Raw genomic sequence first — 21,993 nt, 5'->3', positions numbered from 1 at the left:
ATTGAAACTATTTCTCTCCTCCATGACATGGGAACCTGCCAATTTTTCCTTTCTGATATTTTTTTTCCTTTAGACATCCTTCTCGTATCTTACCTACTAACCTGAAAATTATGTGGCTAAACTGGGTCTCTGTGAAGAAAATGAGCATGCTAGCATGGGGGAGGGGAGTGGTACTGGGATTCAACTAGAAGAAACAGGAGTCTTTTTTTCTTTTTCTTTTTCAAGTATTTCTAATTTTACAAGAAATATATAATGATTGTTGGAAATTTAAAAACTAAAAGATCTAAAAGGAAAATGAATTTCCCAAGTCATATCCTACAGAGTTAGCATTTTGGTGTATTTCCTTCCAGCGTTTTCTCTGCAGGCATGCTTGGGCGTAAGGAGGGCAATTTAAAGGAGAAAGAGGGCAGTTGTTTTTACAAAACCAGAATCAGGTTGTGTATAATGTTAAATCCTACTTTCTTCATTTATGTCATAAATAGTTTCTCATATCATTTAATAATAGCTAACATTTATTGAGTATTTACTATGTGGTAGTCACTCTTCTGAGCACTTTATACATAGTAACTCATTTAATCTTTTCAGGAGTCCCTATGATAAGTACTATTATCATCTACATTTGTTCCATAAGGAAACTGAGTCACAGAAATATTTTCAAAGTTGTCTGTGCTCACAAAGTAGGTAAGTGATAATGACTGTGAGCTCACATTCTCCCTGGTATTTATCTGTGGGAGCTCTTTGAAGCCTGGGTTGAAAGTATGTTCCCGCAAGAAGGATTATTTGTGAAGTCCCATAAATAGTATGAATTCTATCCCCAAACATTCCTAAGAGTAGGCTTGTGATTAGGAATTCTCAGAGGTGCCTTTCTCTCCACCCTCCTTGCCAGACTCTGACCAAGGCTGAGGCAGGCAAATAGCCTCGTCTACTGTCTGCCTCTGGAAGGCAGAGTGTTTTTCCAATTCATTTACCATGGGGGAATGGCAGGGAAGGAGGGGCAGATATCTCAAGGGCTTGTGATCCAACCTTTTATTTTCCAGGGCTCCAGGCTTGTCCTCTGACCCCCAGCATTCCACAGGTTAAAGCTCATGCTCTAGTCCAGACCTTCAAGGATGAGCAGAGTCCTCTGGGAAAACTCTTTGTTCAGCCTTGGCTTTCCAAAGGGTTTCAGAATTCTTTCCTACCTCCTAGGATTCGGTTATTCTCCTGACAATTCAACTATGTACTTAAGATTTTTAAAATATTTATTCAGCATTTTTAGTCTTTTATACTGAGGGCTGCTTCTGACCTCAAGTCTACCATATTGGAAGAAAGGGAGTACGATCTTTTTTTTTTCCTAAAAGAGAATATAAGTTTTCAATTTTATGTGGTAACTTCAGAAGTTAAACTTAGAGGTCAACTCAGTTTTCTAGATCACAATCTTGAGCAGAGAAATACAGTAAAAAACAGTAACTACCATTTTGGATCTCTTGATAGTGTAAAGGGCTCTATGCTAAGTGCTTTGCAGGGATGATCTCATTTAAACCATCATCACTATTCTATAAGATAGATACTACCATTCCCATAGTAAAGATGAGGATGCTGAAGGTTCAGGTGATTTGCCTAAGATCACACAGCTAATAGGTAATTTATAGTACTAACCTTGGGTCATCAAGAAAAGGTTAAATTATGCTTGATAAAATCTTTTTAGGCTTGGTGCATTGCTGTTTTGAAAAACAGCAAAATGTGTAATATATCTTAAATTTCCATTTAAATTGTGTTGTTGCAGATCAGCGTGCTGTTATGTATTAAAAAGATAAGCATATCAAAGAAATACTGAAGGCAGTTCACCTTGCCTTCCTTACTCCTTTGCCTCCTCTAAGAAAAATTACTCTTAAAATACCTCCCAAGGATTTTTCTGGCTATCAAATCCCAAAACACATTTGTCAGCTTGGATGAGAAGAGAAACTTTGGCCAAGGACTTGAGAGATTAATTGCTAGACGTGGATACCTTTTGTTCCATAAGTCATCCCAAAACACTTCTCTCTCTCAACTTCAGCCAACTGCGTGGTATTTGGTTATAGTTTAATACATACTTCCTTCAGTGGAAGTGTTTCTTAGAAATTTAAATATTTTTCCAGTTGAACATTAATGTTATGACTCAGACTTAGAAAATGTGGAAAATTTCTTAGTACAATAATTTCATGTGGTAGTGTTTGAAGTACTGTTTTCTCAGGTAGTCAGTGTTTTCAGTGGACCTTCTTTTTCGTGTGTGACACTGTTTCCTGTTTGCCAGTTAGGGAATAAATATTGAGACAACAATGTGTGTTTTTCTCAAGCAACTTTTCATTCCCCTAAAGTAGCCAGTCTCTGTCAGTCCAGGAAAATCAGAAAAAAAAGATTTCTGGTAAGACACTCAGCTCAAATTCAAAAGTAGGCAGTTTCCCTGGTGTTTTGACTCCCTTGGTGTCAGACTAGTTCCGGAGACCCGTGCTGCTGCCTTCAGGATCTCCCCTGGCATCCTTATAATCATCTGCCCTCCCTGGGCTGATACTTCTAAGGCCAGACACTAAAAACAGGGCCACCCCTCGAACTTACCAACCCACCCTTCCCCCGACTTGCATCTCAGGAAGCCTGCTTTCTCCTTGTGGGGTGGCCCCGTTCCCTTGCCTCTGGAAACTCTAGCCTCAAGGAAGGGTAAGGGAGGCCAGTATTCAAACTCACTGGGGTCTTTCTGCCTTTCCTATGCATGGGGGAATGGCAAGGAGAGTGAAAACTCTTAAAATTTGCAAAGGAATCCGTAGCAGCAAAGATGGTATGCTAGTTTATGTCTCATTAAGTCATCCTGTTACCCCAAACCTTATGTTTCCACAGCACTGTAATTATCTAAGCTAAACTAGGAACCTTTTCTGGAAAATGCTCTGGTCTTGTCAGCTTTTTCATCGAGTAAATTCAGGTATGTTTCTTAGTAGCTCTTGCCATCATTTTCTCATTTGTAAAATGACTTTGAGAAGCTCAAATCGTAGAGTTCCTATGACAGTAAGATTCAGGACATCAAGGTCTTTTGCTTGCTCTTTCCTTTTACTTCCCTAGGAGAAGGGCCAATGAGTATTGTGCTTTCAGGAATTAAAAGATGCCTCAAAGGCAAATACAAAACTGTTGCCAAAACAAAGAAGTTAACTTCCTCTCCTCCTGCCTTTGCTGCTGCCTTTTGCACCAGGCTTGCCCTCCTTGCTGTGTCCTTTCTTCTCTGTTGAGCTTCTGTAATCTGTCAGGAGAAAGTGGAAATTCATTTCCTTATGAGAATTGGAGAAAGTTCTCCATGTGAAATGTCATTTTCGACATCCTTTAGAAAAGGAGGCTCACACGCAGGATTTTTGAGGCGGAAGCTTAGCCTTTCCTTTGTTCTCTAAGTGGCCCCGTGTACTCCTTCTCTACTGTCAGCCTTAATCTCCAGATTCAATCTGTAGAAAACCGGCTTTTAGTAAGTAGTGCCTGACTTCGAATGGGACACTGGGTAGCTGGGTAGATGAAGTGAAAGGTTCCTTCTAAAATGTAATAATCTAAAACTAAATAAAGTTGGCATTATGGGGGCTGGCTGAACACGCCCAGGCATGACATGAATTAGTTGCTGCGTCCAGAAGTGAATGTACCTTTAGCTGACTTTCTTCATGCAGCAGATGGGACTGTGATAAGTGTACTTTCCTTATACTGAAGATAGTCCATTGTATTTGTTCCTACTTAAAAGTTGTTCATGAAATGTGTGTAGAGGTTGTTTACAATTACTTTCTTATAACAGTACCATTAAATACATCAGACTTGTATCTGCCTTCACCCACCAACACTGAATTTAGCCATCCCAATGCTTAAATATCTTGAATTCATCTCATTGTCCCGTTCATCAGAGCTAAATAAAATAACAAAACAATGTACCAGTTATGAATGTATTCTGAATGATATGAACCTTCAGAAACGAAATATAATGTATATGTTATGGTCCTCTATTTCATTATCTTAAAGATGCTCTAGTAATAGTCTTTACGATATATTAATATTGAAAAGTAAAAAATTATTACATACTGAGATGTCAGTAGAATTTCTGCAAAAATGTCTATATACTTTATGAGCTTTGCTATATTTCATAACTGAACAAGGTATCATTATAGGTGTGTTAACACATTTATAGAATCTTGGAAATAACAGGACTGAGGAGTTGGGATCAAAGCATGGGCTTAGAAATCAGACAGGTTTGGTGTGAAATCTCAGCCCCTTTTATGTGCTGGCTGTAGGACCTCAGGCAGACATGCCTCTGAGCCTCTGTTCATTTATCCATATATTAATAGTATTATTTACCTTATGGGTATTGTAATGATAAAGTCAGTGAATATATTAGGGAATACTTGGAATATAATAAATGCTAAATAAATGGTTGTTACTTTTATCTCCGTGACTCTTCCTTCTATTTCTAATTTTGAACATCTACTTCTATTACTATGAGAGACATGGCCCCTTATATCGCAGCCCAGGGCTATGTTACGTTATGTTATGTTCTTCTAGTGCAACAGCTACATTATACATTATATACCTCATATTGGCTACTTACTGTAAAGGATACCAAAGAAGGCAATAATATTAACATGTGTGTTTTCGTCACCCCCCTGCTCTGGTTGCCACCACTTAGAATGACTAACAGTTGCTTAAATGTCTGTCTAGGGTTGCCAGTGGGATCATAAATTTCTCAAAAACAGGAACATTATCTTATACTTTAAAAAAAAAAAGATTTATTTATTTGAGAGAGGGAGAGCATGTGGGGGGGAGAGGCAGAGGGAGATGGAAAGAGAGAATCCTAAGCAGGCTCCATGCCCAGAGCGGAGCCCCACACAGGGCTCAATCTCACAATCATGACCTGAGCTCAAATCAAGAGTCGGGTGCTTAACAGACTCTGCCACCCAGGCGCCCCTATCTTATACTTTTATAATATAATTCACAATACCCAGAAAATCACTGGGTGTAGGCCCAGCTAGTCAATGAGAGATTATCTTTGAAAATCCTAAATCTAGGGTGTACCATACTGACAAGTAGAAACGGTTACAGTTGTGGAGAGCAGGAGACGTGGAGTTGAACTGACTGATCTCTCACTACCCCTCCAACCCTGGGGCTCTCCCATCCTTCATAAACATGGTAAGTGAAGGGCAAAATGCAAAACAAGAGAAACATCAAACCTCAAATAAAATATCTTGTGGGATGGCCATTTTTCTATATGGTACTTATTTTTGAAGTCATGTATTTATATGCGAATTGTGTCAAAAGTCACACAGGCCCAGGCCATGATCTCGATGTTTATAACTCAACCTGTAGGAGTGATTGCTTGCCAAAATACTCCTGCTAGCTGCTGCTAATGTTGTAACTGTTTTTTGTGATTTCCTGTAATCTACTTTTGCCATATTATAGCTTAAGGTTAATGTAACACAAACAACATTATCTAGGCTTGTGTCTTAGGGGCATGAAGTTCTAATTTTGGGTGAAAATGACCAAATATATTGCTTTCTAAGCTTTATTGCTTTTTGCTAGTTCTCATTTTTCCCCATCCCAAGTTATTGAACATTCTATAAAACTTAAAACTATGTGTTTCTAAATATATACTCTCAGCTCCTTATTATCTGAGAAAAATGAAGGGGAGAACTTTTCTCAGGTTATAAAGAAAAAGGTGGACCATCCACTTGGGGTTTCTGATATAGCTATAGCAGCACCTAGGCCTTTGGAATGAAGATCATCCTGTGAGAAGCCAGGAAAAAGAAAAAAGTGATTTCTCTTACCCTCACGGAGTAAGAAGGATGGACTCTGGTTCTTTTTTCCAGCCACTTTCAATTTCTGGTCCTCATTTTCTGGCCGCTAGCAGGTGTTCATGAAGACATGGGGAAGACAAGAGATACCTTGATTGTTAAACACGGAAGTAGAGAACAAGAGATAGAGTCAGGGGAAGGGGCTTTTGGCAGAATGCTGAAGATTATTTTTTTTTAAATGGGCAGAGGGTCGCATCTTTGCTGAAATGTTATAGAACATGGTCCAGCAGTGGCTTTCATTCCCCCTACTGCCAGCAGCAGCAGCAGCCTTCCCTTCAGCAAACCGAGCAGAACACCAATGTGGAAAGCAGGTTTAAAATAAAGCCTCCCTTCTGGAAAGCAAGGTGAGACCACAGAGTTTGCTTTCCCAGCCAGCCTCTCCGTACCCCGCATCCTCCATGTCTGCACTGGAAGCATCCCAGCCTGCAGCAGCTTGGAAACCCCTGGTCTTACTACTCTTGTCTCTCCCCAGTCCACTGCACTTAACTTTGTTTTGCTTGCTGATACTTTTGAGACTATGTCAAAGCTTTGGACCTTATTCCTAGGAAAATGCACATCCACAGGGCACCTGGGTGGCTTAGTCGGTTAAGGGTCTGACTCTTGATTTTGGCTCAGGTCATGATCTCAGGGTCATGGGATCGAGCCCCATTTCAGGCTCCAGGCTCACTGACGAGTCTGCTTGGGATTCTCTCCCTCCTCTCCCTCTGCCCCTCCCCCTGCCCCTCCCCCTCTCTCACTCACATTCCCTCTCTCTCTAAAAATAAATAAAATCTTTAACAACGACAACAAAAAAGATTCTCTTTCCCTCTGCCCTTCCTCTATGCCACTTAAAATTTTGCATGCAATTTCAGGGCATTCATGGACTGCTCACCACCACCACCAGGCACATGAAGTAAATTGCCCAGTCCAGACCCCTTTTAAAAGTCAGACTGAATCTTTTTCACACTAGACATAAACACAATAGCAAACAAACAGATACAACCACCTAAACACACTATACCCTAGTCATTTTAAATTTTTCTTGGAATGAAAATGTGAGAAACCTAGATTTTAGAATGTTCTAGTTCTACAGCAATTAGCTGGGTTGCCTTCAGCAAGATAGCTCAGACTTCTCTGGGCCTCAGTTTCTCTATCTTTAAAAAGGTGGGATTTGACTAAATTATTTTTGACATCTTTTCCAGCTCTAGTGTTGTGTAATTTTGCAAACCAAATTGAGGTGAACACGTGAAATCAATAGTCCTCTCTACAACCAAGCATCAGTTTCTGTTGCTAGGCTTGGATCATTAAGTCCCTCTCTTTGGGGGCCCAGTTATCCCTACATCCTTATTATTCTCTTCCTCACATTTTCCTCACCTCCATCCCTAAGCAAAAAGAAAATTGATTTATCACCTTCCCTTTTGTTGACTCATGTAAAGTAGCTGACTACTTCCCTGTGTTCAGCTATCTCTAAACAAGTTTGGGCTAGAGAGAGAAAAAGAAAATGATGGCAAATAAGAGTCAGTGAATTGGGTGCTCATGTGGAGGGCCATGTATGGAGATAATAAATGGGATGCTTGGTGAGAGAAATAGCACAACTCAGGAGGGGCAGGGCTAATACATGGGATACACTGATTTTCAACCTGTGTCTCCTTGAAATCAACTTTATCATTCCCCTTCTGAGAAGAAAAGAATTCATTGGTTTAGGGCAATCATTGCTCCTAGCCTGTAAACCTCAGTCATGATAATGATACCGCTAAAATTACAATTTATTGAGCATCAACTTCAAGATGGGCACAGTAATAGAAGATGTGTGGATTTCATTTCATCTGTGGGGACTGGTGCAGCTAGTTCTGTTTTTCACAGAAGGAAACTGAGGCTCAGAGGGGCTAAGAAAAGCCAAACAAGCAGCAAACCACAGAGCAAGAATCTAACCCAGAGCCTTTCCCCCAGACTGTGGTCCAGGCCCACCAGGCTGCCAGTTAATAACTAGTGAAACAGTCATGGGTTTTACAGAGTGCTGTGAATCCACGTCTGCCTTCATGAATCTGCCTGCAGGGAGGTTTATTATTACTGCTTCTCATTTTCTTCAGGTAAACACAGTTTATGAGATGATCTTTGAAGTGAGTGACAGATATGTCTAGAATAGAGGCTAACCATTGACATGTTTCTCAGGAAAAAAAAGATTTTTTATTTTTATTTTTATTTATTACTCTGGCACGTTGGAAGAACCTATTGAATATGTTGGACAGGTGAGTAGACAGATGTGTGTGTGAGTAAAAAGCAGGTCAGTTTTCAATGTTTAAATGAACTGATCTTGCAATAGTGAATCCAGAAAGCAAAATTACAGCATTCCAGGCCAGTCTGGCTTTATCATCTACACTGTAGGAACAAAATATCATGTAACTTTGCACCTAACTCTTTAAAGCTCTTGGTAGGTTTTTTATATTACGTTTCCTAAATCCTTTTGTGCAGTTACAAGTAAAGTATCACACCACTTTTGTTGGAAAAAGGACTAATTTTACATTGTAGTGATTGCACCTGCTCTGTTGACAAAACCTTGATGTTTTTTTAAAAAACCGTTTTCCAATTTAATAGCTCGAGGAAGAAGATTGTCCCTAGGGGAACTGTGACACAACTTTACAATTTACTCATTGTACAATTGTCCTTCAGTGCTAAAATGGGGGAAAAAAATAAGGATGAATGTGGAAGGAGAAGGTAGAGAATAACTAAGCTCGAAGGTCATTAATGACACTAAGAGGAGTAAAAATGATAAAGTGAACACAGAAAATCATATTCTATAAAAAAATGAAATAGAATTGCTCTAAGCAAGAAGAAAGGAAAAAAAAAGGAAAGAGGAAAGCTTTTTTAGTATATTTGCAGGGAAGAGAGGAAGGACTGCACCAAATGAGTACCTCAGAATTGGAGCCAAAGAATGGGTTCTAGCCCTTACCACAACTTTAGAACAAATTTCTTTAAAAATATAGGTCAATAAGAGCACACAGTTAGGAGAGAAGCCTGGGTTCCTGGAGATAATTTATCTCTTCCCCAAGAAGCAGGGTGTGTCAGTCAGTCTGTGAGCCCAAGTGCCTGATTGTAAAGAGCCTCAGCAGTGACCTGGAAAAACAGCTGATGTGGGAATTGGTGTTGTGTCTTTCTGACTGATGACAGGACAAAGCCTTAGGCAGTGTGGATTTCGGGCTCTTGATGAGTTTCCTGAGATTACAGAGTCATCCATGTCAATGTCATGGTCCCCCTTCCCAGTACCATCCGTCCCTCTTTTCTGCCCTCTTCCTTGGCACTGGGAAAGGTATTTTTATTATTCAGAAGGCAACAGCATGAGTGCAATGCACACAACTCAGATTGTTTTTGCAAGGTCTGTCTGTTGAGTTTAAATAGACATACAGACAGAAAAAAAATGCCACCCCACGCGTGCCATATGCTGAGTTTAAAAGGTTGCTGGAAATGCTGTAACCTTTAGCCTCTATGACTATATTTTGCCTAGCTCAGACTCCTGATAGATGTGCTAATTTATGATGATAGGTTTTATTTTCTTGTCAATGGAAATAAAACAACAACAAAACCAGTGGCTGCCTCAAATCCTCCAGCTCTTGTTAGTTCAGAAGCAGCATTCTGGTAATGGGGCTTTTTGCTGTATTTGCAAATATTGCATTTCAAAGCCTCATTCTCGTCCCATTATCATGTAGGGAGATACTTAGAGAGTAGAGCGTGAACCAATGATCACGTCTTACATTCTCACACTGAGTTGAAAAATTAAAAGATTATGTCACAAAACCCATTCATGTCCACTCTGGGTTTTGGGGTATTTTTGTGTGTGTGTTGGGGGGGATTTTGGCCAAATGTTCTTGCTGTGACCTACTTCTGCAGATAAGAAAAATGATTTTGCCATCCTTCTATGACATTATGGCAATAGTGAACTGTTCCCAAGTGTCTTGGTGTAGGTGGCCTTGTGAGGATAAGCATTAATTATTTTCAGACTGCTGATGCATCACCTCTGTGGTGTCTATATTTGTCTTCTAAGAATGCATCATCACTCTCTAATTATAGGTGATCTTGTGGGATTAAATCTTTTGAGTTAAACAGACTAGAATGACACAAAATATGCATGGAAAGCAAACACTTGAAAAACCGGCTAGCCACGGTCATTGTTAAGAACCAGACTCGCCTCAGTGTTCAGAATAACACTTGGAACAATCTTCACGTTGTCAGTGTCGCCGCCTGCCTGATCCCTATATTTTAAAGCACTTGATGATTGAGGCCATCTTTAGGTTCTTGTTTTCAATATGAAGACTCTTATCCCCAGATTCTAATTGAAATCCTACAGTGTTACCCCAACAAATAATTTTTGTAAGAAACAAAATCACCCCGGAATCCTCAGGACCCCACTAGTGATAGTTAGCTCTTCATAGAGCTGGGAAGAGCAGTGAGGGTGTCTGCCCCTTGGTCTCAACTTTGAGGCCTATGAAGCAGTGCTGGGCAAAGCTCCAAGCAAAGGCATTTTCTGGCCAGGGTGCTTTTTCTGGTAACATAGTAGAATTATTGGAGTACTGGGATGGGAAATATAGAATTCCCAATCTCTTTTTAGCTCCATCCTAGAAAACATGATTTTCTTTGATACTCCTATAGAAATTAGCTAAACCTGGATTCTAGTTACATAATTCATTAATTCAATCATTTCTTCCTTCCAGCCAACAAATATGTATTGAAAGCATCCTGTGTGCAGGACAGGGATATATAGAGATTTAGATAAGACATCACCATTCCACATGCAAGTTTGGTTTTTGGGGGCAGGTGGTAAAAGAATGGTTTTACTGGGAAAACAAACACCGAGTGTCAGCAAGAAGAGGCATGTGGTCTCCCTTTCAGTGTCTGTGTGCATGAGCAAGGGCTGTGGGACATACCAGGGAGCTATATCATGTGTAAGGTTTGAGAGTTAAAAATCACTAATGCTTTTTCTCTTGAGTCCCTCTCTAAGAAGTAGCTCTCTGAATTCAGTGGTTCAAGTGTCTAATCGATGATGAACATAAAGCTGGAGTATTTGAATATGTCAAGGATAGTGACCAAAGTATAAGGATGCCTTTCTTGTCCACCACCTACCACTTCTAAAACTCAGTGCCATTTTAAACAGTAAAGTTAGGAAGTGGGGGGAGGACTGCATCAAATTTCATTCCCCTACTGTGCAGCAGATGTGCCCATAGGAACAACTGCACAGTGTGAGGTTGTCAGGTTTCCAAAATAATTTAGCAAATGGGCTTCATTGTTCATAGACCTCGAATCCTGGAGAATCAACGTGAGGGTTAGAGACAAGTATAGAACATCAGGCTTCTGAGAGTGAGTGAGTGACGAAGTTTTCCTGGACCATTTTTTTAACTTGGGAGTTCTAGTTTGCCCCACCGAAAGGTTGAGGCAGCAACTCCTACATTAAGGGAAAGAAAGCAGACGTGGATTTCCTATATTAAAAGTCAGTTAACTTAAACTTAAAGAAAAAGTTCTTGGCAGGGGAGAAGGCCAGAATATTGAAGGAGTTCTACAGCATCTCCTCCAGAGGCATTTCTGAATAATATCTCCTGAATGGCTTAGGTGTGCAGGTAATAGGAAAAGCTGACTGAGGGCTGCCTCCAGGCTTATCAGAGAATGTATTCCAGGTACCACTGTAAGCATTAGGGAAGGCCTGAAAATCACGGGCAGGAAGGCTAGTATTATACAGTTCAGATTCCCCCAAGCAAAAAAAAATGTTTATGAAATTCAGCTTTTGTAACCCAAGTCATGAGCTCCTTGTTTTCTGCAAACATCAGAGTTAATAGTACTGGTACCATACACTAGTTCACAGCATTACATTTTTGGATCCATTTTTCTTTCCACTTACGAACTTTTTACTCTGTACTGGAAATTTCCTCTGAGATTCAGATGGAACCACACAAATCCGTTGCCAGCCTGTTCCTGTGACCTGTGGGACAAAGTGACACCCCTTTGCAATTTGTCACCCTGCTCCATGCCTGCTGCACCCCGTGGCATGTTTGAAAAGAGTTATTGAAATGACTCCCCAGACCCCATCCATCTTTCCCCCAGTATTTTTTTCATACTTTATAAGTCAAGTTTTTATTGAAGTATAACATGTAGGAAAGTACACAAATACTCATCAGTGAATTTTTTTAAAAGATTTTATTTATTTGAGAGAGAACAAGCAGGGGGCACGGAGGGGCAGAGGGAGAGGGATAAGTGAACTCCCTGCTGAGCAGGGAACCCGACGACATGGGGCTCCATCCCAGGACCCCGAGATCATGACCTGAGCCAAAGGCAGATGCTTAACTGATTGAGCCAATCAGGAGCTCCTGTCAGTGAATTTTTAAGAAGTGGGTCCACCTATCTAACCAGCATGTAGATCAGAAATAATAAATAGAGTGTGGAACCTGTCCTTCAAAGGGCAACCTCCACTCAGACTTCTGTCATAGTTCGTGACTATGGCCTATTCCAAAATACCCTGTCAGTGGAATCATACAAGAGGTGCCCCTTTGTGTCTGCCTTTTTTCAACATTACAATTGCATGTGGCAGTCGTTATTTGTTCCCATTGCTGTATAGTATTCTAGTTTATGAGCGTAAACTGTAGTTTATCTATTCTTCCATGGACAGACATTTGGGGGGCTTATAGTTTGTCACTATTGCAAGTGGTACAACTATGAACTGCCCTATGGTGTCTTTGGTGTTTGTGTGTTCTTTTCTGGTGGGTATTTACCGAGGAGGAAAATTATGGATGTTCAGCTTTAGTAGATATTTGGCAGTTTTCCAAAGTATTTGTACTAATTTAAACTCCCACCAGGGTGTATGAATTCTGGTTCCCCTAAATCATCAACAACATTGGGTATTTTCTGTCTTTTTTGTTTTAGCCATTCTGGTAAATGTGGTGATAGCTCATTGTGCTTTTAATTTATTTGCCCTAGTGACTAATGAAGTTGAGCACCTTCTCTGTCTGTGGGCCACATGGATATCTTTTTGGTGCAGTATCTACTCAAGTCTTTTGCCCATTTTAAAATTGGGTTTCCTGTCTTTTTCTTAATGATTTATATTTCTTTATACTTTTTACTCTGTCCTTACTGATTTTCTGCCTGCTGGATCTGTCCATTTCTTGATAGAGGGTGTTGAAGTCTCCAACTATGATAGTAGATTCATCTGTTTCACCATATAGTTCTCTTAGTTTTTGCCCCATGTAGCCTACATTGTTGTTGTATGCATGCATGGTTAGAATTGTTAGGTCTTCTTGGAGAATTGACCCCATTATCATGATGATAATGTCCTTGCATGTCTGCTTTGTCTGAAAATAATAGCTACTCCTACTTTCTTTGATTGGTGTTACCAAGGTATATTTTTCTCTACCCATTTACTTTTAATCTATATGTGTCTTTCTACTTAAAGTGAGTTTCTTATAGACAACATTTGGTTGGGTCTTATTTTTGATTCACTCTGACAACCTCTGTCTTTTAATTGGTGCATCTAGACCATTGATGTTCAAAGTGATGATTTATAATAGTTGGGTTAATATCTACTAATTTGTTGCTGTTTTCTATTTGTTGCCTGTATTCTTTGTTCCTGTTTTTGTCTTCCACTCCTTTTCTGTCTCTTATGGTTTTAATTGAGCATTTTGTAAGATTGCATTTTCTCTCCTTTGTTAGCACGGCGGTTATACTTTTTTTAGTAGTTGCCCTAGAGTTTGTAATATACATTTACAACTAATGCAAGTCCACTTTCAGATAACACTATACCACTTCACAGGTGGTGTGAGTACTTTAGAATAACAAAACAATCCTAATCCATCCCTCCTGTCACTTATATCATTGCTGTCATTCATTTCACTTATATATACGTACACCCACACAAGATATATGCATAAGCATACATAATCAAATACATTGTTGCTATTATTTTTTTGAACAAACTGTTATCAGACCAGTCTAAAAAAAGGTTGTATTTTACCTTTACTTACTCCTTCTTCAGTGTTCTTTCTTTCTTTATGTAGGTCTGAGTTTCTGACCTATATCATTTTCCTTCAAAAGAACTTCTTTTGGGGTGCCTAGGTGGCCTTAGTCGGTTGAGTGTCTGACTCTTGATTTTGGCTCAGATTATGATCTCAGGGTCATGGGATCAAGCCCAGAGTTGGGCTCTGCCCTGAATGTGGAGTCTGCTTAAGACTCTCTCTCCGCCCCCTCTCTGCCACCGCCCCCCCGCCCCCCGCTTGTGTGCTCTCTCTCTCCAAAAAGAAAAAAAGAACTTCTTTTGTAACATTGCTTGAAAGGCAAGTCTACTGGCAACAAATTCCCTCAACTTCTGTTTTCCTGAGGAAAATTTCTATTTTTCTTTCACTTTTGAAGGATAATTTTGCAGGGTATAGAATGTAGGTTGGTGGGGTTTATTTTTCCTCAATACTTTAAATATTTTACTTTACTCTCTTCTTTACATGGTTTCTGATGAAAAATCGGATCTAATTCTTACCCTTACTCCTCTGTTGGTAAGTGTCCCCTCACCCCCCAGCTTCTCTCAGGATCTTTTCTTTATCTTTGATTTTCTGTAGTTTGAAAATGATGTGGCCAAGTATAGTGGGGTTTGGGGGGCATTTATACTGCTTCATGTTCTCTGAGCTTTCTGGATCTGTGGTTTGGTGTCTGACATTAATTTGGGGGAAATTCTCAGTCATTATTTCTTCTGTTTCTTTCTTTCTTCTTCTGGTATTCTCATTACACATATGTTACATGTTTTGTAGTTGTCTCACAGTCCTAGGATATTCTGGGTTATTGTTTCTTTTTTTTTATCAGTCTTTTTTCTTTGCATTTTGGTTTTCAATGATTCTATTAATATAGCCTCAATTTCAGTGATTCTTTCCTCAGCTGAGTGTGGTCTACTATAAACCCCATCAAAGGCATTCTTCATTTCTGTTAGTGTTTTTGATCTCTAGCATTTCTTTTTGCTTCTTTCTTAGGATTACCATCTCTCTGCTACATTATACATCTGTTCTTGTGTGTTCTGTTTTATCAGAGTCCTTAGCATATTAATTAGTATTGTTTTAAATTCTCAGAATAATAATTCCTTCATGCCATGCCTGGCTCTGTCTCCTCAAAATTGGTTTTTAACTTTTAGTATGCCTTGTAGTTTTTTCTTGATAGCTAGACGTGATGCACTGGGTAAAAGGAACTGCTATAGATGGGCCTTTAAGAATATGGTGGTGAGGTGCATGAAGAGGGGAAGTGTTCTATGGTCCTATAATTAAGTCTTAGTCCTTTTTGAGCCTATGCCTCTGGACTGTGAACTACACAACTGTTTCTCAGTTTTTTTTCTCCCCTCAGGTTGGACAGGATGGCTAGAGCTGACTAGAGTTGGCTATTTTCCTTTCCCCAGGTAAATTAGGCTCTGATAATACCCCAGCAGGTTAGGCTGTGGTTAACTTGTTTCCCCAGAAGACAGATCTTGTTATGAAGAAGAGTGCGCTCTGGTATTTCTGAATAGAACTTTTCCCCCTTCCCAATCTGGAAGCATGAGAGGATTTTTTTCCCCTTGATATTTGCTGTGAGAACGTGGTAGAGCCCTAGGAGGTCAATCTCACAAAGTTGTGGATGCTCATTATAATGGATCCCCCTGGAGTCTTTAGCTCTCAGGCATGTCCACACTGAGCCTCCAGCACTTCATCAATTACAAGTTCAGGTTTCCTATTGTGACACTAGTTCCCACAGCAGTTTCTGCTCCAGTAAGCCACGGCTCCTGGTATTCTGTCTCTCTGATCTTGGAGGCAGTGGTTTGCCCTGTGTCCTCCCCACTCATATTGACCCAAGAAGAGTTGTTGGTTTTTCAGTCTGTTCAGCTTTTTACTTGTTTTTATGGAGTGGCAACTTCTAAGTTCCTCACATGTGGAACCAGAAACTGGAAGTTCCTTCAATATTTTTTTGTTTTAAACATTAATTGAGTACAGTTTGGATATGAAATGCATTTACTGAGCAGGTAAATTCTCCTAAGTTTAAAATATGAAATTCTTTTTTTGCCAATATTCTCCAACTACATTTTGGGGGTGAGGAGGGAGTTATTGAGGTCTCTTTCTCTTTCCTTCTTTCAGTAATAATTAACATTTATTGAAATGTGCAGACCTTAACTTTTCAGTTTGATGAGTTTTGACAATTGTATATATACTAGGTTTCTTGGCCTTGGCACTATTGACATTTTAGACTAGATAATTCTTTGTTGTAGGGAAGCTGTCCTGTTCATCCCTGGCCTCTCCCCACTAGACACCAGTAGCATCCCCCTAGTCATGACAATCAAAAGTGCCTCCAAGCTTTGCCAGATGTCCCCTGGGAGGCAAAATCACCCTGGCTTAGAACCACTGATATATAGCCATGTAACTACTGTTGAGAAAAGAAGATACAGATCATATCCATTCCTCTAGAAAGTTTTCCTTGGCCTCTTTCATTAATCCACCCACCCTCCAAAAACAGGGTATCTGATTTCTATCATCTTAGGTTCATTTTGCCTGTATTTAAACTCTGCATAAACTGGATCATACACTGTGTATTCTTTTTTTTTGTCTGGTCTCTTTCACTGTTTTTGCAATTTATCCATGTTTCTGCATTTATCAGTGGTTTATTCTTTTTCGTTGCAGAATAGTGTTCTATTGTATGAATATGCCACAATTTGTTAATACATCCTGCTGTTGATGGCCACTTGGCTTGTTTCTGATTCGGGGTTACTTTGAAAAAGGCTGCTGCAGATATTCTGTAGATGTCTTTTGGTTGACATATTTTCATTTCTCTCTGTAAATATCTAGGAATGGCATTTCTGGGTTGTAGGGTAGATGTACATTTAACTTTTCATAAACTGCCAAACACTTCTGCAAGTGGTTATGCCGTTTGATGCTCCCAGCAGCTGTGTCTGACTGTTGCAGTTGTTCCAAGTCATCATCCACAACATCATTTGGAGTTGTCAGTCTTCTTTATTTAACTTTTCTGGTGGCTATCTCATTATGACTTTTGTTTGTGTTCCCCTGATGACCTAGAATATTGAATAGCTTTTCAGATGCTTTTTGGTCATTCATCTTCTTTTTTGAAGTGGCGTTTTAAGTCGTTTTATGGTTAATTTGTAGGAGTCCCCATTAAGCCCCCGGCCCCCACATAGTAGTTTTACAGGAACCTGCTACTGTGCCTCAGGGACTGAGAAACCTTTTGCCATCTGAATAAATTTGGTCTAAATTATAAAAAGTACTGTGAAACATACCCTTCTGTTTTTTGTTCTCCTTTCTGTTTCCAAATATATTGTGAGGCTTAGAGAGTATTTTCCTTTAGTGAGGTCAGAAATACTCCTCCTAATTAGCCAGACAAGTATACAAAACTATTTCTATTTTCTTTGGGATAGTTTTCGAATGCCCACAGCCTCACACAACAATCAGCCTTATGTCATCCTTTCACAGCTTTGACAAACAAATTACCAGCAGGGACCTGTCCCCACACAAGGCAGTGAGTCACCTTCATAATTCTATGTCCAAAGGAGGTTCATGGTGAGTCTTTTTCTGGAAGCATTTTTCTTCTACTCATATAGGAATGTCTTTACCTAGTTAAAAAAAAAATGTAGAAAGATTCCTTTTTCCATCTAAGTTCTCAAAATGGAACTACGCTATTTCCTTTAATTCCAATGGAAAAGGAAGGGATTCATGAGCTTTCTTTGTTTTTAGTTTCTGTCCACCAAAATAGTTTGTTGCTAATGTGGTATTTTTTTTAACCTGTCCCCTGGCTGACCAGACGAAAAGATTCATCTCTGAGTTGTTTAGGACCTGGTTTCTGAATGCAAGGGTGCTTGAAGCTCGGTGTTTTCTCACTGAACTTTGAAAAGGGAACATGCTGGGTCCCAGGAGAGTGTCTTGTGTATGCATGCATACATGAGGTAACAGGTACAAAGTGCAATCTGTAGTTTTGATCTCTAAATACCATCCCCTTTTTAAAGGAACCAGACTCTTTGGGGAAATGGCTGATTCTATGTCTAGTTCTATGTCTAGGATAAGAAATAATGTAAGATGAGGCTGAGTCCTCCTGAATCCTTCCTACCAGAAGGAAAAAAAAAAGTAAGTAAACAAAAAACTATTATAAACTACTAGGATCATATCAATAGGATACTCAGGCTCCAAGGTGGAGAGGTTCTCACTGACCAAGATAGTACAGCTTGAGTATCAATAAGAAGAATGACTGCATTGGATTAAAGCATATCAGATATATTTTAAATCCATGAGTTCATAATGACGAAAAGCTACAAAAACCATCACCATATTCCAATCTATGGAAAACCCGACAGGACAAAAGATCTGCTTTCTTTGAAACATAAAAGCAAAGGGAGAAAAGAGGAGAGAAGAGGAACTTAAGATTTAAAAGACAGGAGGAGGAGCAAGATGGCAGAGGTGTAGGAGACCTAAATTTCGTCTGGTCCCAGGAATTGAGCTAGATAGGTATCAAACCATTCTGAACACCTACAAACGCAACAGGAGATTGAAGCAAAGAATAGCAGCAACTCTCTGAACAGAAAAGCAACCACTTTCTGGAAGGTAGGACATGCGGAGAAGTGAATCTGAGGTGAAGTTTGGGAAGATAGACCGCGGGGGGAGGGGACCTCCGTCAGCCGCTACCAGCAAGTGATAGAACAGAGGAGCACAAAATCAGAACTTTTAGAAGTTGGCTCTGCTGAGGGACGTCGCTCCAGTGGCTAAGTGGGGGGTGGAACCCTCGCTGGGACAGTGTGGTCTCAGGACCCCCGGGGTCACAGAAAGACTGGGAGTGCCTGAGTGCAGCAGAGCTCCCAGGTATCAGAGCAGGGAAGCCGGCTGCAGAGACGGAGCCAAGGAGTGGGCTCTCAGCTTGGGGTTGCCATAAACTGTGATCCACAGCACAGTCGGGCCACTCTTCTTCCAGCAGGGACCCAACAAGCCACAGATCCAGGGAGACTCCCCTTCGACCCCCAGGAGGAGTGATGTGAAAGCTCACTGCACGAACCTGCTGGGTTTGGAGACTCCAAACAGGGTTGGGTGCCAGAGATAGAAATGCTCGGTCACAGGCTGGGTGAGCACGGAGTGCGGTCCAGAGACCGGGGAGACAGGAGTGATTGACTGTTTTTCTCTGGGGACTCACTGAGGAGCGGGCCCCGAGTTCTTGGCTCCTCCAGGGCGGAGATTGGGAGGCCGCCATTTTCACTCTCGTCCTCCAAAGCTGTACGGAAAGCTTGCAGGGAACAAAAGCTACCAAGAGCAAACCAGAGAGGATTACTTAGCCTGGCCCCCGGCAAGGGCAGGGCAATTCTGCCTCGGACAAAGACATTTGAGAATCACTGCAACAGGCCCTCCCCCAGAAGATCAGCAAGAACCGCTGGCCAAGACCAAGTTTACTGATCAGTGAGAATGGCAGAACTCCAGCACTAGGGGAATACAGCACATAGAATTCATGGCTTTTTTCCTCATGATTCTTTAGTCTTTCAAAGATAATTTTTAAAAATTTTCTTTCTTCTTTTTTTTTTTTTTTGTTTTTCCCTTTTTCAGCCAACATCTTATCAATCCCTTCTTTTAAAATCTTTTTTAATTTTCATTTTTAGAGTCATATTCTATCCCTTCATTGTAGTTAACTGTTTTTTGTATATATATAAGTTGTTCTCTCTTTAAAATTTTGGAATACAGTTTCTTCTATCAGACCAAAATACACCCTAAATCTCTAGTGTATGGCTTTGTTCTAGTCTCCTGCCTGATCACATTCTCTCCTTTTTTTTTTTAATTTCTTTTTTCAACCAACTTCTTCTTATCAATACCTTTTATAAAATCTTGTATAATTTTCATCTTTACAGTCATATTCCATACCTTCATCGTATTTGCCCTTATTTTTGTACATATATAAGTTTTTCTTTCTTTAAAATTTTGGGAGGCAGTTTCTTCTAACAGACCAAAATACACCCAAAATCTAGTGTGTGGCTCTGATCTATTCACCAGCCTGATCATTTTCTTTTTTTCTTTCTTTCCCTTTCTTTTCCCCCTGGTTTCAGGTCTCTTCTGATTTCTTCAGTGTATATTTTTCTGGGTTCATTGTTACCCTTTTAGCATTTTGTTCTCTCATTCATCTATTTTCCTCTGGACAAAATGACAAGATGGAAAAGCTCACCTCAAAAAAAAAGAGAAAGAGGCAGTACCGACTGCCAGGGTCCTAATCAATATGGACATTAGTAAGATGTTGGAACTTGAGTTCAGAATGACGATTATAAAGATACTAGCTGGGCTTGAAAAAAGCATGGAAGATACTAGAGAATTCCTTTCTGGAGAAATAAAAGAACTAAAATCTAACCAAGTTGAAATCAAAAAGGCTGTTAATGAAGTGCAATAAAAAAATGGAGGCTCTAACTGCTAGGATAAATGAGGCAGAAGAGAGAATTAGTGATATAGAAGACCAAATGATGGAGAATAAAGAAGCTGAGAAAAAGAGAACTACTGGATCACAAGGGCAGAATTTTAGAGATAAGCAATACCATAAGATGAAACAAGAGTAGAATAATTGGGATCCCAGAAGAAGAAAGAGAGAGAGGGGCCGAATGTATATTGGAGCAAATTATAGCAGAGAACTTCCCTAATTTGGAGAAGGAAATGGGCATCAAAATCTAGGAGGCACAGAGAGCCCCCCTCAAAATCAATAAAAATAGGTCAACACCCCGACATCTAATAGTAAAACTTAACAAGTCTTAAAGACAAAGAGAAAATCCTGAAAGCAGCTTGGGACAAGAGATCTGTAACCTACAATGGTAGAAACATTAGATTGGCAGCAGACCTATCCACAGATACCTGGCAGGCCAGAAAGGACTGGCATTATACATTCAGAGCACTAAACAAGAAAAATATGCAGCCACGAATACTATATCCAGCTAGGCTGTCATTCAGAATAGAAGGAGAGATAAAAAGCTACCAGGACAAACAAAAACTAAAAGAATTTGCAAACATGAAACGAGCCCTACAAGAAATATTGAAAGGGGTCCTCTAAGCAAAGAGAGAGCCTAAAAGTAACATAGACCAGAAAGGAATAAAGGGTCTATCCAACAAGAAGATCTAACAGTTGTAAATATCTATGCCCCTAACATGGGAACAGCCAGTTATAGAAGTCAATTAATAACAAAATCAAAGAAACACATCGACAACAATACAATAATAGTAGGGGACTTTAACACTCCCCTCACTGAAATGGACAGATCATCTAAGCAAAAGATTAACAAGGAAATAAAGGCTTTAAATAATACACTGGACCAAATGGACTTCACAGAGATATTCAGAACATTCCATCCCAAAGCAACAGAATACACATTCTTCTCTAGTGCCCATGGAACATTCTCCAGAATAGATCACATCCTAGGTCACAAATCAGGTCTCAACCAGTACCAAAAGACTGGGATCATTCCCTGCATATTTTTAGACCACAGTGCTTTGAAACTAGAACTCAGTCACAAAAGGACAGTTGGAAAGAACTCAAATACATGGAGGCTAAAGAGCATCCTACTAAAGAATGAATGGGTCAACCAGGAAATTAAAGAAGAATTAAAAGAATTCATGGAAACAAATAAAAATGAAAATACAACTGTTCAGAATCTTTGGGATGCAGCAAAGGCAGTCCTAAGAGGAAAGTATATAGCAATACAAGCTTTCTCAAGAAACAAGAAAGGTCTCAAATACACAACCTAACCCTACACCCAGAAGAGCTGGAGAAAGAACAGAAAATAAAGCCTAAACCCAGCAGGAGAAGAGAAATAATAAAGACCAGAGCAAAAATCAATGAAATAGAAACCAAAGGAACAGGAGAACAGATCAATGAAACTAGGAGCTGGTTCTTGGAAAGAATTAATAACATTGATAAACCTCTGGCCAGACTTACCAAAAAGAAAAGAGAAAGGACCCAAATAAATAAAATCATGAATGAAAGAGGAGAGATCACAACCAACACCAAAGAAATACAATTATAAGAACATATGAGCAACTATATGCCAGCAAATTAGACAATCTGGAAGAAATGGATGCATTCCTAGAGATGTATAAACTACCAAAACTGAACCAGGAAGAAGAAGAAAACCTGAACAGACCCATAACCAGTAAGGAAATTGAAGCAGTAATCAAAAATCTCCCAACAAACAAGAGCCCAGGGCCAGATG

The 21,993-nt window shown here is 39.8% G+C and overlaps 1 protein-coding gene across 5 annotated transcripts in view; it reads left to right on the top strand.

Moving 5' to 3' along the window:
- Positions 1 to 21,993, top strand: part of UBE3D (ubiquitin protein ligase E3D) — a 155,745-nt gene that overhangs the window by 115,172 nt on the left and 18,580 nt on the right. The window contains exon 10 of one of the 5 annotated variants that reach the window (XM_064597812.1): positions 17,255 to 17,276. The exons of the other annotated variants lie outside the window; for them this stretch is intronic. Coding sequence (XP_064453882.1) covers positions 17,255 to 17,260 — 6 coding nt within the window. The 3' untranslated portion in view covers positions 17,261 to 17,276. Of the gene's footprint in view, positions 1 to 17,254; positions 17,277 to 21,993 lie in introns of those variants that run through there. 5 annotated transcript variants of the gene reach the window in all.

The sequence above is a fragment of the Mirounga angustirostris genome, unplaced genomic scaffold (genome assembly GCF_029215605.1).
Source record: "Mirounga angustirostris isolate CCGP_5_RB_7025 unplaced genomic scaffold, mMirAng1.0.hap1 SCAF_8, whole genome shotgun sequence".
Classification (NCBI taxonomy): Eukaryota; Metazoa; Chordata; class Mammalia; order Carnivora; family Phocidae; genus Mirounga; species Mirounga angustirostris.
Note: the sequence above shows the minus strand (reverse complement) of the source record. Positions and strands in the feature narration are given on the sequence as shown.